Genomic DNA, 17939 nt, shown 5'->3' with positions numbered 1-17939 from the left:
ATTTCGATAAGAAGACAGAGCACAGAGATCACGCCGCCTTTGAGACAGCATGACTTTTGTAATAATTGTTGTCTGTATCAGCCGCGGCTGAATGAATGCAGACGTGAAAAGCCTCTTGATTGAGCGAGGAGGAGAATTAGGCACCGAGTCTTGTGTCTTAAGTATATGCAAGGAAGTTCCCATAAGCAATGTTTATATCAGCCGCACCTGAATGAATACAGTGGCGGAAGCCGTCTTTGTCTTGGCTGGCGAGTTGGGAAAACCGGGCACCGATTCCTGTGTCTTGGGGGTTGAAAAATTTAATCCATGTCTCCCCACGCCGTACCGACTGTGTCAGCCACATTCCCTTGTAACTTGTTTCGCATCCTAGGCACAAAAGCCAGCTATTGCTATCTAGTCTTATTGTCACCATATGACCTGACGGCGGTGCTGCTGTCACACTGCCAGAAGTTGCTCTCGACCCCCACGGAGCACCAATGCTAGTTTCCGTCTTTTGTGACAGCTGTCTCTCGGCTAATGACCGACATAGCCTTTTACTTCCGCGGAGCCGGCATAATGGTATACTACACCAATTGCTACCTGACATGGAAGCAGTGCCTTGTGACTCCGCCAGTCCATCTTTAACAATGGCAAATCAGCTACTACTCTACACTTCCAGCAAAATAATAGTTTGCGCCAAGCGATGGGTCATTGACTGAAGTGTTGAGGGGAAACCAACCTTCTCATCAGTAATAGACCGCCAGGACTTTCCAAGGCATCATCAGAGGCTCGGCTATCATTCGCCACAATCAACATCCGTTCAGCATCACCATCACCGGCTGCCGTCGCCGGAACCTAGTTCTTGTCTTCTGCCCTTCTCTTTGGTCGAGCTCAACACACATTCGTGGAGCACGCTTGACAGAGCACGTATGTACGAGTGAGTGTTTTGTCAAACAGGCTGACTCAACATACTAAAAGTGATGTCGGCGTGAGGGTTGTTGAGGGTTGTTGAGAAGTTGGTTGTGGGTGCTAGATATTTCAGGCTATAGAGTGTAACCACTGATGGGGATAGAGGTTACTCTAGAGGATGCAAGCTAAATTTATACGTGATTTAAGTGGTACAATGAAAAATGAACCTGGAGGTCAAAATACATACGACATAAGCCACAAGCTCCTAAATTTGCGAAGCAATGCTCTACAATGTCAGTCTAGACATTGGTCTATCATCTGTGGCATACCCCAAGGCAGATCATTCCATGCCACACGCTTACTCCCTACGGCCTTAGATAAACTGGCCATCTCACTGCTATGCTAAACACATTCTCTTCGCTTCATAGATCGTAATAATGCCATGACTCTTGCCGGGACTGTTACATCGCTACAACATCTGTAGATAATTGAAATGGCAGATACCACGTCTCCGTTAAACGTAAATATCGGCCTTGACTTGCCGTCCTCTAGTTTGACAAGCTCTCCCACTCCGTCGGGAAGAGTCGGTAGCCTATATCGGATATTCTTGCTCGAATGTTTTCAGCTTAAGAAATGCTGCCCACAAAGCTTGCTCCAGGGAAAGACGTGCAAGTCTCTTCCGGTCGGGTGTAGAGAGACTGGTTGCACCCATGGTGGCTTTCATCAGTTTAAAGTGCGAGTTCCAGACCCCATAGTCCTGCCTCACACGTTTAGCAGCTACTGCGACGTAATACGAATGAAGAGGAGGCGCACAGCCTATATGTATGGAATGCTGGTCATAGAGGTCTGGGACATCGTGATGATCACGAAGCGACTGCCTCTGTTCATGATGTAGCGTGGTTAAGAACTGATCGTACTCAAATTCAAGACAATCAAGCATGCCGTCTGCCTCCTTGAAGCTAATAAATAGCGCGTATGGAGTTCCTCACTTTGGTAGCTCCAAGTATCGTTCAATGTCGACGAATGCAATAACTTGTCTATAGAGCCCAAGGGTCTGGTCGAACCAGTGCATCACCTGGGTAATGCCATCAAATAGTTCACTTTGAGAAAACTACAAGTTGTACGCTGTCGGGCAATCATCATGAGAGGTTCATAAAGCTGACAGCTGATTATACTACCTTGCGATCTAGTCTTAGCGACACTTCAGAGGTAAGTAACAAAGCCAACGCCGAGACACTGAGAGCGGACTGCTTGCCAAAATAGCCAGGATGTATTCTGACTGAGAGCGTAAGAATGATGCCCGAGGATTGGCCAGGCCTATACAGTATCAAAGTCCCCCAGTAAAAGTCTTGATCTATTCAAATTGTCCCTGGTTGATGACTTTTCCAATTGCACAACATACCTAGGTACGCCACCTGGTATTTCCTTCTTATACCTAACTTTGTAGTCCTTAAGGGCAAGCGTCGCCTTGTGCATCTCCGCAATCTCCCTACTATCCCAAATGCCCTCCCGTTTGTTTAGAGATCGCAATAGGCCCAGAGCGCGAGATCAAAGATTCTCATCAGAATAGGTCCAGACAATTAGAGATAGGCTAGAAATAAGGTCTCTATCCAATAAAAAGCTAGATTGGCCTAGAGTAATAATACTTTGTGCAAATAGCTCTGCTACATCAAGAAATAACTCCACAGTATCATGCGATGGTTCGCAATCCTCTTCTGGTTCCCACGTTATATACAACTTCTAAAATTGCTGCTGCAATGTAAGGTAAATAAGCTGCAGGGATTGCAGAATTTTGTAATCTAATATCACGGTATGCTTTTTACTTAGTTCAAAGCGTAAGCTCTAGGCCTCAGATTTATCATCTAATTTATCCCACATAGCATCTATCTTTACTTTGGTGGAAGGGCTTATCTTGGATGATGCAGCCTGCTCTGAGTTAGATGGTATGTCCTGCCAAGGCATTTAAGCCATGATCTCAATCGCAGAGACATCTAGCTTACGCAAGAGACTGGCCGCTTTATTAAGATCTGGAAAAGGCTGGTCTACTATATCTAAGCCACACAGAATATCAAGACAGCCTAATTGTACATCAGGGATTATAGCATTCTCTATAAATATCAAGGCCTTAATACCCAAGTTCAAGAACATTTACGTAAGCTTCCTTAGCATCTTTCATTCCTTTGAGTTATATAAGACTAGCGAAGAAAGAATATGGGTTCCCGCTCGGATGTGTCGAATAAATTCAGCATATCGGCCGGTAATGCCTTCAAAAGCAACAAAGAGTAGGCAGTAGACTAAAGTACACTGCAGATCAAAAGCCGAGCCAAGGGTCATATGTAATATAACCTTTGCAATAGCTTTATTATATTGCTGCATAGCTAAGATGTACAATTGTGAAAGTGGAGAGGTCTCTGGCTCAGTCAGGTATTACCGATGGGCAGCACCAACAGCGATAATAGCTTGTTTGATAGGCTCACAAGTGTGGGCTAGCGGTAAGACATATGCCAGGTAAAGATTTAATACTCCAGAAGAACATGTGAGTTATATTAAGGTCCAGTGGTAAAAGTGGTGGAAATAGTAGCGCTCGATAAAAGTATCTGCTACGCGGGGGTTGAAGGCGATGGGGGCAGGCTCTGCGACTGTTTTGGAGCTATTTTGCTGTGTTTGCTTCTTGGCAGGGACTGCATAACCGTCGCATTTCACGTGGTCGTTACGACATCAGCGACACGTGGGCTTTTCCTCATCACATTTCAGGTGTCGTAACCTATTAGACAGAACTACCGGTTAAAAAGATGAGTGAAACAAGGTGCCAGTGCTAACTTACTTGCTGTATTAAACTCGCTGTCAGCCACGTATTTCCCAATTGTGCCCCGGAACCAGGTATACATATACGGTCAGGAGAGGACAAGTATAACGTACCAGGTTAAGCAGCCGGTGAGGATTTTGGGCCGAGATGCTCTTTGCCATTTAGTTTTCTTCGGTAGGGTTATCAGTTGGTTCATTTTGGAGTTGCTGTAGGGAGCGTGAAAAGTGGTTATAAGAAAGATTCAAGAGCATTACCTGTTGGACGGTTTGTACGGGGGATATTAGGATTTGCTGAGGTCAGTGCGCCAGCCGAACCCGCTCTTTACGGCTTTGCCTGTAACGCCTAGAATATCTAATTTCAAATGTTCGTATCGATTATCCTGTTTATTTTTAAGCTCGTTCCACGATCGCTATCCGCGTATTCCTTCGTGTAGTTAGGGAAAGCTAGTCCAGTTAAGGCACTTACCGCCGAGCACAGCGCACGTGCCCGACTTTGAAAAAACAATATATATATACCGAGTATGGAAGCTCAACCGAGGCAATTTGTGTAGAATATCAACCTTACAACCTCCTGGAGACTGTACATCATGTTAGGCAAGGCGGCATTACTGTCGCTCGTTCTACCTGCAGCCGCTTCGTTCGTGTGTCAACCGTTACCGAACAACCAGACTCAACCTACCAATCAAACGGATTCCCTACCGCCAAACACTTCCGCCAACAGCACATTTCCTGCCAACGGTACCTTTCCTGAAGACAACACGCCATGGGTTCCGACCTGTAAGCTGCCTAGGAATGTATTTGCATGGCAGAGTGTTGGACATGGCTTTATGACAGACTGCGTCCCTAGCAAGGGCACTATCCAAGGCTATATGATCTTTGTTGATTTTGCCGATGCAGAGGCCCTCGAGGGAGAGTTTCCGCAGGATACTTACAATTTCCTGGTTCCCGATGCCAACAAATGGTTCCAAGAAATCAGCTTTCACCAACTTCAACTCAACATCACTGCCGATACTTCTAAATTCTATCGCATGCCACGATCTGCAGAATCATATAACTGGGAGGCTGGTTTAACTAACCAGCAACACTATGCCTATATTGAAGATGCACTAGATGCATACATGAACAATGGCGAGAACCCACCCCCAGCTGAGACAGATATCTTATATATCGTACCAACACAAAACGCGGCATGGTTCACTCGCTCTTTGGCCTCATCCTTCGGTGTCTTTACTCGAGACAGCCAGTTGGTATCAAAAAGAGCTGTTACCTTTGGCGTCGACCCTTACAATTCCTGGGGTTATAAAGCGCTCAACCATGAGACCGGTCACTCTATGTGTCTACCCGATCTATATCCCCTTGATCTTAACTTTCCTACTGGTGAATTCACCGGTGGCTGGAGTGTAATGGGAAATGTTGGAGGAATCGCCCCAGACTTCTTCGCCTGGGACAAGTGGAGGCTAGGTTGGTTACTCGATGGAGACATTGATTGCATTCTCGAACCTGGCACTACCAGACATACCTTGAAGCCTGTTGAGACTGAAGGAGGAGGCACTAAGGCCGTGGTTGTCGCAGTTAACAAGACGTCTGCTCTTGTTGCTGAAGCCCGTGTGGCTAAGAATGCGGACGAAAGAATATGTGCTCCTGGTGTTCTTCTCTATACGATTGATACGAGTATTGCTACGGGACTGGGTCCTATTCGTGTTCTCGATACAACCCCTGGATCTGACAGTTGCGGCAGTGAAGTTAGCGGCTGGGAGCCATTGAACGATGCAACACTTTCTATGACTGGTACAAAGTCATATGAAGTATCTGGATGGGGTATCAAGGTCACTTTAGTTGGTGTAAAGAATGATGAGTATAGGATTGAGATAGAATACTTATAACAAGCTTTATAAGTCCTATAAAGATTAAACTGCAGAAATAGCAAACTCTTTAACTATCGTCTTTTTAGACATTTAATACCTAATGCAGAACCTCCGGTTCCGATAGTGGCGCTTGTGATGCTGGTGGCAAGTAGTCCAGTGTGAGCGTCGGAGGTGACGAGCATATCGAGAACCGAGCTTTTCAAGACTTTTGAATTTCCAAGATTCTCAAATTCGTGGGCGTCGCTCTTTGTTACAAGGCCTTAGACGTGGAAAGAAAAGACAAGAGTTGTGAGTGACGGAAACTTCCGATTCCCAGAGTCTTGAATTTACTATATATGGACATCCATCTCAAGTCTACTTCCCGAATCCCTAGGTGTCCCTTCTACCTCCCCAAGTCGACTTACGAACTTCCGTTCTTGGTACACACGGCGGGTGATAGGGGCACTGTCTTGCAAGTGGGAGACTGAAGACTCGAGCAACAGGCTGATGGCAACTAAATTTGCGGGTGCAGGTACTGCTACTCGCGATCGTCGGTCAGCATCGGAGTGTCTCTATCCCAATCCGCCTCCAACCATCTCCGCGTCCTTTCTGGCCACTCAGCCACAGTAAAAAGTCGGTTACTCGTCACAATATCGTTCTGGTTCCAAACGTCAAGAAACCTCCTGGCGACCCATGCGATATTTGGCTAAAGTAAAAGATATACTCATCAAAGTTGAAGTTCAATGTGCGAATGAGTTTCGCCAAGTGCCGGTTATGGAATTTAGTGGTCGTAATCTCATGTCGCGCGATGGCGATACGTCTCTCTCTTGGAAGTTCGTGCCCTCCTTCCCCCGGCAGAGAGAGCTGTGACCTAGAGCACATCCGCGCGGGGCCGGGTACGATCCCAAGGTCGTGGGTTCGAAACCCGGTATATAAGGATTTTTTCTAAACACCTGGGCCTTCTATATTGCAAAGTAAGTTATAGCGATTTAAAAAAGTTAACTTAATACTGTATTGCCATTCTATCTCCAGTGGTGGGCCCTGTGGTTCTATACTGCTAAGCCAGTTAGTGACCTAAAAACGTCCGATTTCGGTCACCACTATACTGCCCGTGCGTTCCAATCTCGGGATAGCCCCACACTGCGTAATGTGGGCGACCTGTCTAAGCCTCAGTTTCGAACTGTTACTACCTTCGGGATAAATCCACATTTTTAAGACTAAGGTTGAATGTAAGTACAAGTCTGGCGTGATGATGCATTGCAGACGCGTGGCAGACAACTGGCTTGGACATCCTTTGTTTTGAAGGGCCGTAGATAAATAGTACCGCAAGTACCACAAGACGCTTGAATCTTTCCAACCGAGATAAGCAATATCATTCACGCATTCATTCTTCTGTTCTACTTTCTTCACTATACTCAATTGTTAAGCATTATGCGCCATTTCATTATCGCCGCTACAGTAGCTGCTCTGGCTCCAACAGCTCTAGCAGATTCTCTTTCAGCAATATGCAATGTTTCCAACTTAAAGGCTGCCTTGCCCCCTAACGGAACGCTCCTTGGAATTGACATGATCCCGTCTTCCATCATGGCTTCCACAGCGATCTACAACGCTAGCGCGAGTATCGGAGGAGGCCCTATGCGACGCGACACTGAAATCTACAACTATTGCAATGTCACCGTTGCATACACCCACGGCACCAAGGGAGACAAGGTCATTCTCAAGTATGCGTTTCCTGATCCCTCCGATTTTAAGAAGCGCTTCTACGTTGCTGGTGGAGGTGGCTATTCTCTCAACACGGATACCACTGGTGGACTCAAGTATGGTGCTGTTGCAGGCGCTACTGACGGAGGCTACGACGCCTTTAACTACAGCCTGGACGAGAAGTTCCTCTTGGGCAACGGATCCATCAACTGGGATGCGACCTACATGTTTTCCTATCAGGCTCTCGGTGAGATGACTCAGATCGGAAAGTACATTACCAAGGAGCTCTATGGTATGTCTAGCTCAAGCAAGGTCTATACCTACTACGAAGGCTGTTCCGATGGCGGAAGAGAGGGCATGAGCCAGGTTCAGCGATGGGGCGATGAGTACGACGGTGTTATTGCTGGTGCTCCTGCTTTTCGTTTTGCTCACCAGCAAGTCCTCCATGTCTATCCTGCAACCGTGGAGCACACTCTTGGTTATTATCCACCTCCATGCGAGCTTAAGAAGATCGTCAACGCGACTATCGCAGCCTGTGATGGCCTAGATGGAAGAAAAGATGGTGTCATATCCAGAACTGACCTTTGCAAACTTCATTTCAAACTCGAGTCGCTCATTGGCAAGGAATACTACTGTGCGGCTGAGACAAGCTCTTCCCTTGGTTTTGGCTTTAGCAAACGACAAGCCCCTGGAAGCCAAATGAGCGACACCCCTGAGCAGAACGGCACCATAAGTGCTGAGGCCGTGGCTGTTGCTCAAGCCATTTACGATGGTCTCTTCGACAGCAAAACTCAGCAGGCATATCTGTCTTGGCAGATTGGATCTGAGCTCTCCGATGGCGAGCCAACCTACAACAACGAAACTGAGAAGTGGACTCTCAACATTCCTTCTACTGGTGGAATGTATGTTGCAAAGTTCATCAAGCTTCTCGACCTCGATAACCTCGACAATCTCAATAACGTGACGTATGACACCCTTGTTGACTGGATGAACACTGGTCTAGTCCGTTACTACGACAGTCTCCAGACGACTCATCCTGACCTCATGACCTTTAAGAAGGCTGGAGGCAAGCTTCTTCACTACCACGGCGAATCTGATCCTAGTATCCCTGCTGGCTCCTCCGTGCACTACTGGCAGTCTGTCCGTTCCATCATGTACCCAGAATTATCCGACGCTGAGGCGCAGAAGGCTCTCTCCGAATGGTACCAGTTCTACCTTGTTCCTGGCGCTGCTCACTGCGGTGCCAATTCCCTTCAACCCGGTCCTTATCCTCAGAACAACATGAACACCATGATTGATTGGGTCGAGCATGGAAAGCAGCCATCCAGACTAAATGCTACTGTTTCTTCTGGTAATTACAAGGGTGAGGTTCAGATGCTGTGCCAGTGGCCTAAGAGGCCTCTCTGGACCAACGACAAGAGTTTCAAGTGCGTTGATGACGAGAAGTCGGTCGAGAGCTGGACTTATGATTTCAATGCTTTTAAGATCCCTGTCTTCTAGTAATCGTGACTAGAGCATGGAAGTCTTACGCTCAACTGTAAGAATGTGCATTAAGTATTTATTATTTATATAGCCCATATTGAATACAGTATATTGTGTGTATATACAAAGAAACCAGGTAGAGAAGTAGCTAGCCGACCCTGATTTTTAAAGTAAAACGAGATAGCCTTTCTGACTAGAGTTTGCTCCTATCTAGAGTATAAAGAAAATTATTTATATAGGTAATTTAGCATATACAGAAGCCTTAAATGCTCCGTTGCAGTTCCTGTACTACAATCTATTCTCAGCTCCACTTTTATGCAATATATTATATATCTATGACATTGCTCTCATTGACCCAGCAGAGTGGCATGATTATCAGCCGGGCTGGACTCTTGAGGCTTAGTCAAAGTAGATCTCTCACCGCTTGCATCTTTCAGGGTACACACACGCTCAAATGAAATTACAGGTTCGTCTACAGACACGCACAACCAACCCTCTTCAGCGGTTCATCACTGCTGTCAAAGCAATAATCAGGAAGGAAGGGTCGTCGGCTCTATATAGCGGAATATCAGCCTCTATTGTGCGCCAACTTAAGTACTCGAGTATTCAATTCAGCTTTTATGAAGAATGCAAGTATCAAGCTGGCCCTAACTCCAGCGCCCAAGTTCTACTCGTCACTACATGGTGTTCTGGATTTGCAGGTGGAATCGGGGGCAACTTTGACAAATGAAATATCTGCTGCCTATATTGCGTCACTCTGATGAGATGAGGGGTACAACTGTGGTCACGGCCCCTACGTACTGTATTACTAGTTGACCTCAGTTTACACCCATCAGCTTGCGAATCGCATCCCGTCCATTTGGCTGCAAAGCGCGTGCCCCAATCCCAGCCCAAATTCCACACGGTCGCGGAGGGGACTCAATGTCCAACCAAGATTCCCCCATCCACTGCAGCCAAACACCTCTCAATTGATCAAAGACAAACAAATTGCGATTCTCAGGATGTAATTGAGTAAACATGGTCGTTGCCCAGACTGTCCCGCCTGGAGCCTGTTTTTCCCCTTCAAAATACGTGACGGCGTAACATGCTTCACTCCAAGCAACCTGGAAGTAATTGCGACGCAACAAACGCGAAACTTTGGCTCGCTTTGGAAGGCTTTTGTCTAGAGTTTTTGCTGCGTTTTTGAGGGCTTCGTCGCTTTGTGCAAGTTGCTCGTCAGTGAGACGAATGAGCTGATCTTCTGGTGCTGCGCTTGGGTGACTGGGGAAGCTCCAGTGTATAACTTCATGGCCAACTGAATCAGCGCAGTTGCCCCATTCAATATCAGCTCCGTCGGCGCCGCCAGATAGACAAATATTTCGGTTTGTAATATCTTGAAGATATTCCATTTTGATGAAAAAAAAAAAACATGAATTGTTGTTGGGTGATTTGATTGTGGTGATGTATTTAATCCCACTTCAATCTGAGTCATACCGAGCCCACAACGACATCATTCCTACTAAAAGGACATCCTCAATCTGACGGCAGCAGGTCGAGACTATCGGAAAAGCAGTCCAACGAATATAGTCAGTCCCTGGAATTAATGCCCTCCAGCATGTGCTAAACATCCAAAAATGACAATTGCCACCGAAGACAAAAGAAAATATGGAAGACAAATGCCTCGACACGGGATCGAACCGTGGACCTTGTCATTACTAGTGACACGCTCTACCACTGAGCCATCGAGGCAATTCTTATTGGATGATTGCCGTGACTCTACTTGAGCTTAGACAGTAATTGGAAATTGAAGGTCACCTTACAAGATATAATATCAACCAATTAGTTCACAGTTACATTAATCGGGAGATGGAGGAGTGATTGAATATAATATGGTTCGGTTGCCACTAAGTCCATATTCGGCCTCTCGATTGCGATGAGATTTGTGGAAACTCTGCCAGTTTGCAGACGTTCCCTGACAAAAATCGGCAGTGCCGTTTCTGGGTTCACAACATTACCAATTTCCCGACGGGCATATATGGCGAGGTAAACATGAACATATGAAATGATGACTTTGAGAAAAGAATGATACATGAGGTCTAACAATTTTATTTGTCGGTATTGAGCCGAGTCAATGAGACGTTTCGGATGTGGACAAGCTGATCTGTGCAGGGTAGCTTTTGGAGTCAGTTGTGGAGAGTTGGACTTGACCTCCACAACTCCAACAAGGATCGAGGTCCAGGCTGAAATTGATCTGGGTTCCAGTGGACGATGCACTAAATTACAGCGGGTAACTGCTAGACACAGAGATAATCATTCAGACTAAATCCACGAAGATTCGTTCAACTTGAACATTTAACACTTCCAGTTATCGCAAAAGGATGCAATCTAGACTGCTGGAAAGAGTAAGCAGCAATTAAGGAGGGAAAAATGACTGCATGTATCTTAGTTGGGTTTTGATCGATGGGAGTTGGAGAGAAATTTGGAGTCAATCTGTGTGCAGCTTCAGTGGAGACTTGGTCAAGAAGAGACATCAATTGTCGTCAATGCTGAACTTGCAGCTACCCTCCAATTGGATCGGCATTTCGCATCAAGCCTCCAGATAAATATCATGATCAGAGAAACCAGAGCTATCCGGTCCGGTGATGTAACCTGCCTTATGACAAGCTACAGGCCGTGTTGGACGATTGTGTTTTACAAGAGGTTCAAGTTCTGATCCAGTCTTTGCTGTTCCACACGGGCCGTCCCGAGATCTCGAAGCAACCACCTGTCAGATTGACTTTTTGTTCAGGTTGTTCAGCTTTGACATTGATAGAACAGGTAGCAGCTCCTCAGAGGGATAACAGAACAAGGCCTGAGATGGTAGAAAAACCTCAGTAACCGGGATTCTAATCTAAGATAACATAAAGTGCCCAAATTATTTCGTCTCTTATGGATGTTTCTTGGGGGTCCAATTCTTCTGGTACCCCTCCAGTGGAAACCCACTGTGTTACGTTCCATACTTTCTGATCGAGTGCCAAAAAAAAAAAAAAAAAAAAACGCGGGGTCAACGCGGTCAGTGGCTGAACGATCAATCATAACAATACGAAAACCCGCGTCGTATTCTCTATTGTCCCAGAGCCACAACTGCAGCACCGGCTTATTTGGGCACTGTCATCTCTTTCGCCTTATCGCCTTTTCCTCCAGCACGAGTCCCTTAGTCTTTAACGAGTCAATTCTCAACGCGTCACACCTTTCACTCCAGCGGCTCATCTTGTTCCCGCCCGTCTAATATCCCAAGCGCCCGAATAGCAAAGCCTTTCGCCTTTCGCCTTTGCGCTTCACCATGTCCGAACAACCTCCCCCGCCCGAGTCTCAGCAGCAAGACGAAAGCCCTGCAACAATTCCCAGTGCCGATAGCGCAGTTGATTAGAACTCTACTGGCGCCTCAGCAACTCTCCAAGCGACTGACGGTCCATACTGTCCCGTGTCTATTGTACAGTCTGCTGGCACCATCCCTCCCCCTCCACCCAACACCACCATTGCAAGCTCAGCTACCGACCATCAACCCTCTTCTGAGGAGACCTTTGAGGGCGCATCCCAAGACCTCGGAGAATCCCGGCGCGAGCAAGTCAGCAGCCCCATCGCTCTACAAGAGCTGGAAGTCGCAGGGCATGAACTTCTCGAGCTCGCGACGGATCACCACTCGGACGATGATACCCCGGAGCCTGCCACCGACAAACAGGTGCGCAAGCGAACGCACGATGCCTTCTACAACCCCGTCAAGATCCGACGGCAGCTTAAGAACAAGGAGTGGCTCAACGACGAAGCTATCGAGTCGCTCGCTAAGCGTCTTCCTGCCTACAACACCATGAAGGTGTTCAACCCGGGATACATCAAGTTCTCGCAGCCTACTCTCGCCCGACCCCCTCCTAAGCTCATCACTGGCACCGTCATCATGCCATTGAACCACGGCAATACCCATTGGACAGTGGCCAAGGTTGACATCGACAGGAAGGAGGTCATGTAGTACAATCCCCTTCCAGATCTAGCCAACCGGAAGGATGCGAAACGCCTTGCTACCTGGTTCGACTCGAGTGCCGAGGCCTTCTCTTTCACAGAAGTGGTATGTCTTTCACCTTGATGTCGTCTTGGTACTTACAGTACTCGAACCATATACTGATTGCAATTTGTCCCTAGTCTGGACCCGAACAGGAAGACAGCAGCTCCTGTGGTGTCTTTGTTCTAGCAGCAATCGACCACTGGCTACGAGGCCGTGACCTGCCTACCTCATTCGAAACACCAAGCGACGTTCTCCTCGCTCTCCTCGGCGCCGATGCTGGCTCCTCCCCGATTACTCCCCCCGCAAAGCGCCGTCGAGAATCCCCCGAAGGAACATTCACCATAGCCTCGACACCTGCTGAGATGCTCTCCTGTCTTAAGCGCATCAACCCTACACTTCAAGCCCAGCTTGTTGACCAGCCTCGCTCCACGGTAGAAGACGCCACCAAAGTCTTGCAGGACAATGAGGAGAAGCAGCAAGCGCTTGAAACCGATCTCCAGCAGCACCAAGACTACACCCAGGACGTGAAAGCCTACCAACGGGCTCATGCCTACTGGTCCCAGCAGGTCCTTGACTCTCCTGGTCCTACGTATGAGGGCTTAGACGACATACGTAGGGGCATTGTATCTGACATGGGTGACGCTATTGTCGCCAGCGTCCTCAAGAGGCTCAAACGCCTCTCTGTCAATGGTGAGGGCACGGCTGATCTACCTAGCCTTGAGGCCCGTGAGATTGAACTTCAGGGACTAGTAGAGGAGGCTAAGAAGAATGTTCAGCAAGCAGCCGAGAGGCTTGCCAGTGAGAAGATGCTGGCTGCTTTTGTTGAAGAAGGGAAGCGGCTTGTTGACATTGCTTCAATCTGAGTAGTACTTGTTTTCTATACGTCTTCAGTGTTTCTGTATATACACCAGGCGGAGAGGTGTCGGGTTTGTCTTTTTGTATGAGTTTATTTGGATATTCATGATTAATAGGATGAGAGCAGTGCATGGGTATGATTGGTAATTTTGTTAGTGGATCTTGACTTTGTGCTTTAACAGGTAGACAGCCATACCCCAATGAACAACGCAGTGGAACCTGACCGTGCGCAAATGATGTCTTTTACTCAATTGGATTGACTCAGAATTCATATACGACCTGGTGATAGTCCATTTTGAGCGGGTCAGGCGTGCACTGTTGGAGATTTGGTGTCTTGGACCACATTTCTTCTGTTATCCACCTGCACGGGTAGTTATCGCCTGATAAGAAACTCCAAAGTGCGGGGTTTGAACCCACAAATTTAGAATTGACTGTGAATTGACTTTCTCATGCAGAAGAGGCTGCCACATCTTGACCGCGTAGAAATATGACCTCAAACCTACAGCACCGAGAGTCCGCCGGGGCTTTCAGCTATCTCCCAGTTGAGCTTCTCAATCAAATCATATCCAGTCTATCCAATCGATCCATCAAGAATTTGCGCCAGACATGCACTTTCTTATCCAAAATCGCTCAGCTTCGTTTGGACCGTGTATTCCTCTCTACTAACCCACTCGACATAGAGGCTTTCACAGCTATCGCACAAGATGATACATTGAGACTGGGCGTTCGAGAAATTATCTACGATGATGCGCGCTTCTGGGATGAATACGGATTACAGACCACTGCTTTTATACCAACACTAGAAGATTATGATTTTGAGACGGCTACAGGAGTGTCCCCTTGGTATCGCTATTTTTACAGCGACGAGGTCAAAAAAGCCCGAGAAATCTTGGAGAAAGACCGTGAAAATCTTGCTCACATCAAGGTTTCAGACGATTGTGAAGAATCCTATAAACGATACCAAAAATTACTGCAAGGGCAAAAAGAGGTCATCGCCCAAAGTCGGGACATTAGTGCGCTGAGATACGGCTTGGCGCGTTTCCCCAACTTGACAAGAGTTGAACTCACCATCGCGACTTACGGGAGGCAGTTGGAGCCGTTTTACTACACTCCTACTATCAGATCTCTTCCTCAAGACCTTATCTATCCTAGTGCACGAGGTTGGCCCGGGACTCTACTGTATGAAGATGTTATACCTTACGTTGAAGCTTGGGAAGGTGAAGAAAAGGAAAAATGGCGTGGGTTCTGCGTTGTCACTCGCGAGGTAGCTCGACATCTACGCGAAAACCCCACCAGCAGGATCGCAGAGTTCTCTATTGATGTCAATGACCTCCCATCCGGAATCAACTTTCGTCTCTTCGAGAACACAGAGAGTGCCGAGTACACGGATCTCGTCACTATCATGAGCCACCCTGGCCTGAAACGATTTGACCTTCCTCTCTACACCGTCGGTGTCGAGGACCCTGATGATTCGGCTGCGCTTTACAACCAGCTCTACGATCTTCTCAGCATCGCGACAGATTTACAACACGTTAGCCTGTCAACAAACATCGACTTCCAAGACGAACTATGGGAAATAGTAGGCAGAGCCGAGCACTGCTTTCCACTCTGTACCATCTTTCCCATCGACAATTGGTCCAACCTCCGCCATTTTTCTCTTTCACGGCTTTTTGTCAAACAGGCCGACGTGAGAAACTTCCTAGCTGCAATGCCGACCACGCTGAAGTCAATTGAGCTCAGCTTTTTGGAGTTTACGCCCTGGTACCGAGATTGCTACCGAGGTTTATTCGAAGATATGCGTTCTACACTCGGTTGGCAGCACCGACCAAGAGACAACCAGCCCAAGATCAGAGTCTTGGTCGAACGCAAGGGTGGAAAGGTGGTTGATGTAAGTGCAGAGGCTGAGAGCTATATGTATGACGAAGGGGAGAATCCTTTTACGATTGGGAGCAACCCGTTTTACCCTGAGAAAAGGTTTTATGTTTTTTATGATGTTGGGATTGAGGTGGATGTCTTTGACCCAAACTACAAGCGGTTGTAGTTTCCCATCTACTGAGAATCCAGTAGCTATTATCTTCATTTATTTCACCTTGATCGAGTAAGATGGAACCCCTGCCCCATACATGAGGTGCCTAGCGTCAGGTCATCAGAATATTTTGCAGCCGAAAGCATGAGAGACGGAATGATCTGGTCAATTAGGCGACGTTAGAAAAGGACTTAGGCCACTTTATTCTGGCGTCCTAAGCGTTAGAGGACAACTCGTTTTTTGCCTATCTGTCTTGGGACACTACAAATGTAATTTATATCTTTACTTAATTAATAGCTGTTAGAATTAGTCTCTATAGATTTAGCCTTAGTTAATATCTTTAAGTTCATAAGCCATTTAATGTATCTATTTAAGAAGAATCTATATCCTTCTAAATTTTCGTGGTTAAGATATACCTGAACTAAGCTCTGCTCTGCTCCCAAGGGAGCATCGAATCTTCCAAAAGGTAAATTGACTAAATTTGAGGGTGCTGATTCCAAGAGAAAGGTCACTCCAACCCTTCTGTATCTTCAAATTTGTACGAATCAAACCGGCGTGCGGCCACGCGTTTCTCAAACATATCGTCCAACTCCGCATAGGTTCTGCCCCTTGTCCCTGGAACGTCAAAGTACACAATGACTAAATAGATGACCGCCATTGCAAAGAAAATCCATCCCAATTTACCACCCAAGTCTGCCTGATCTTGATTGAACAAATAAGGAAGTATGACCTGCCATATAGTGCTTGCAACTGCCATGAAGGCGGCGCCAAGCCCTAGTGACTGTGCTCTTAGTTTGCTTGCCGATACCTCGCCGGCCACGGCCATAGACGCTCCAACAGCTGGACCATATGAAATGGAAATAAACTGAAGAGACATGCCGATGATAGTAAGTGATGTAATTGTTTTAGGCAAAAGACTTGCAATGCCCATGATCAGATACATGATGATGGCGATACCAACTCCGATAAACATGAGTAGGCGTTGACGAATCTTCATCATCATGAAAAGGTTCACAACAGCTGAGATAGCACCCATACCGACACCAATTTGTGTAAACATAACGACTTTATGGCTATCAAGACCCGTTTGGTTGAGGAAGTATGGGGCATTGTTTGAGAGAACGGCGCCGACAACCTTTGGCATGTACATGCAAATAAGGAGAATACGGGTTCTGCGCATATTAGTTCCCCGAAAGCATTCAATTAATGAAGCTTTATTGCTAGAAACCTTACGCTCATTTTCAATGATGTGTTGGATCTGGGTCAGACGAGCGTCAATATCTTCCCCGGGGGCAGAAAGGCGCTCGAGAGCACGACGGGCTTCCTCATGTTTGTTCTTCATCACGAGCCAGTATGGCGATTCGGGAAGGAACAGTAAACCACATGATAAAGCACCTGGAAATGTCCAGCCTGCAGCGAAGATGACTCGAAAAGCAGATTTGTCCATGATGGAAACACGGCTATAGGTCGCAGAGACAGCTATTAACATACCGAGGTTCTAAGAGTGTTAGTCATAGTAAGATCTCTGGGATCAATGTTGGAATAAAACATTACCAGCATAACGGTGTTGGTGCCCAATGCGATGCCTCTCATGGGCAAAGGTGCGATTTCCGAGACGTATGTTTGCGTCCCCGCCAGCACCAAGCCGACTGCGAAACCGCTAACAATCTTTCCAGCAAGAAATTGAGCTTGGGTCTCTGAGATGTAAGATATCGCAATGCCAGCGGAGGCACATAAAATCGTAGCGAAGAATACTGATCGTCGACCAAACCAGCCTTGCAAATGCCCAGCGGTGAAGGCTCCGACTAATTGCATGACATTATACATTGCATTCCACGCGGACTGCCAACCTGCTGGTATGATCAGGGTGCCTCCCACATTCGAAGCAAATGTTTGCCTAGAGAGAGCATATGAGTAAGTACTGGTTTAATAGTTGTATGGATTCTGGGGTAACATTTACTGGAACGCTGGCATCGCTAAACAGATCGATAGAGCAAGATTCTCATACCCGACCATAGCTGAACCGACTATGATAACGGTTAGTATATTTCCGGAAATACAGTGCAGCATGGCATATTTCTCCCACTTACTATTGGCATATAATGTCCAGAGGACAATCTTGGGGTTCGCTGTGATGCATTTCCAAGCTGACGTTTCGCGATCCACCTGGACTACAGCGTTTTCATTGTAGTGAACATCAGGCTTTTCTGCATCCCCTTTCTCATTATCATAATGAGCCATGCTGAACGTCCTAGGATTGTGGAGTATAATGTCGTAGTATGCTTTTCTAAGAGTCCAGAGTATTTGTTATATATCAAAT

General features: G+C 46.8%; 6 protein-coding genes and 1 non-coding gene across 7 annotated transcripts; 3 read left to right on the top strand and 4 right to left on the bottom strand.

Annotated features, from left to right (window-relative positions):
• Positions 1-1290: 1290 nt before the first annotated feature.
• Positions 1291-2364, bottom strand: B0J16DRAFT_324488 (uncharacterized protein; the record flags this gene model as incomplete). The annotated part of the gene is made up of 5 exons (XM_046125831.1): positions 1291-1480; positions 1533-1847; positions 1878-1963; positions 2067-2205; positions 2291-2364. 5 exons carry the CDS (start codon positions 2362-2364, stop codon positions 1291-1293), a joined length of 804 nt encoding a protein of 267 aa, XP_045979381.1.
• Positions 2365-4247: 1883 nt separating this feature from the next.
• Positions 4248-5611, top strand: B0J16DRAFT_349460 (uncharacterized protein). The gene has a single exon (XM_046128913.1). It carries the CDS (start codon positions 4281-4283, stop codon positions 5574-5576), a length of 1296 nt encoding a protein of 431 aa, XP_045979380.1. The 5' UTR covers positions 4248-4280; the 3' UTR covers positions 5577-5611.
• A 734-nt stretch (positions 5612-6345) lies between these two features.
• B0J16DRAFT_405026 (Tannase/feruloyl esterase) lies at positions 6346-8738 on the top strand (the record flags this gene model as incomplete). Its single annotated transcript, XM_046132853.1, has 2 exons — positions 6346-6370; positions 6997-8738. The coding sequence occupies 2 exons, from the start codon at positions 6346-6348 to the stop codon at positions 8736-8738; spliced, it is 1767 nt and encodes a 588-aa protein (XP_045979379.1).
• Positions 8739-9232: 494 nt separating this feature from the next.
• Positions 9233-10121, bottom strand: B0J16DRAFT_349459 (uncharacterized protein). The gene has a single exon (XM_046128912.1). The coding sequence runs from the start codon at positions 10106-10108 to the stop codon at positions 9539-9541; it is 570 nt and encodes a 189-aa protein (XP_045979378.1). The 5' UTR covers positions 10109-10121; the 3' UTR covers positions 9233-9538.
• Positions 10122-10376: 255 nt separating this feature from the next.
• Positions 10377-10448, bottom strand: B0J16DRAFT_t292. The gene has a single exon. It is a non-coding gene; the product is annotated as a tRNA-Thr (tRNA).
• A 3591-nt stretch (positions 10449-14039) lies between these two features.
• Positions 14040-15970, top strand: B0J16DRAFT_349456 (uncharacterized protein). Its single transcript, XM_046128911.1, has one exon. The coding sequence runs from the start codon at positions 14081-14083 to the stop codon at positions 15632-15634; it is 1554 nt and encodes a 517-aa protein (XP_045979377.1). The 5' UTR covers positions 14040-14080; the 3' UTR covers positions 15635-15970.
• A 157-nt stretch (positions 15971-16127) lies between these two features.
• Positions 16128-17911, bottom strand: B0J16DRAFT_405013 (general substrate transporter; the record flags this gene model as incomplete). The annotated part of the gene is made up of 4 exons (XM_046132852.1): positions 17710-17911; positions 17580-17646; positions 17174-17516; positions 16128-17117 (listed from the first exon to the last, which is right to left on the bottom strand). The coding sequence occupies exons 1-4, from the start codon at positions 17858-17860 to the stop codon at positions 16128-16130; spliced, it is 1551 nt and encodes a 516-aa protein (XP_045979376.1). The 5' UTR covers positions 17861-17911.
• Between the last annotated feature and the right edge of the window lie 28 nt (positions 17912-17939).

The sequence above is a fragment of the Fusarium flagelliforme genome (assembly GCF_020744385.1).
Source record: "Fusarium flagelliforme strain FIESC 12 MPI-CAGE-AA-0113 chromosome Unknown B0J16scaffold_7, whole genome shotgun sequence".
In the NCBI taxonomy this organism is placed as follows: domain Eukaryota; kingdom Fungi; phylum Ascomycota; class Sordariomycetes; order Hypocreales; family Nectriaceae; genus Fusarium; species Fusarium flagelliforme.
The sequence above is the reverse complement of the archived record's forward strand: the minus strand, read 5'-3'. Positions and strand labels throughout refer to the sequence as shown.

Excerpts from the sequence above, each read along its gene's own strand:
- B0J16DRAFT_349460 (XM_046128913.1), top strand. The coding sequence starts at position 4,281 with ATGTTAGGCAAGGCGGCATTACTGTCGCTCGTTCTACCTGCAGCCGCT.
- B0J16DRAFT_349456 (XM_046128911.1), top strand. The coding sequence starts at position 14,081 with ATGACCTCAAACCTACAGCACCGAGAGTCCGCCGGGGCTTTCAGCTAT.
- B0J16DRAFT_349459 (XM_046128912.1), bottom strand. The coding sequence starts at position 10,108 with ATGGAATATCTTCAAGATATTACAAACCGAAATATTTGTCTATCTGGC.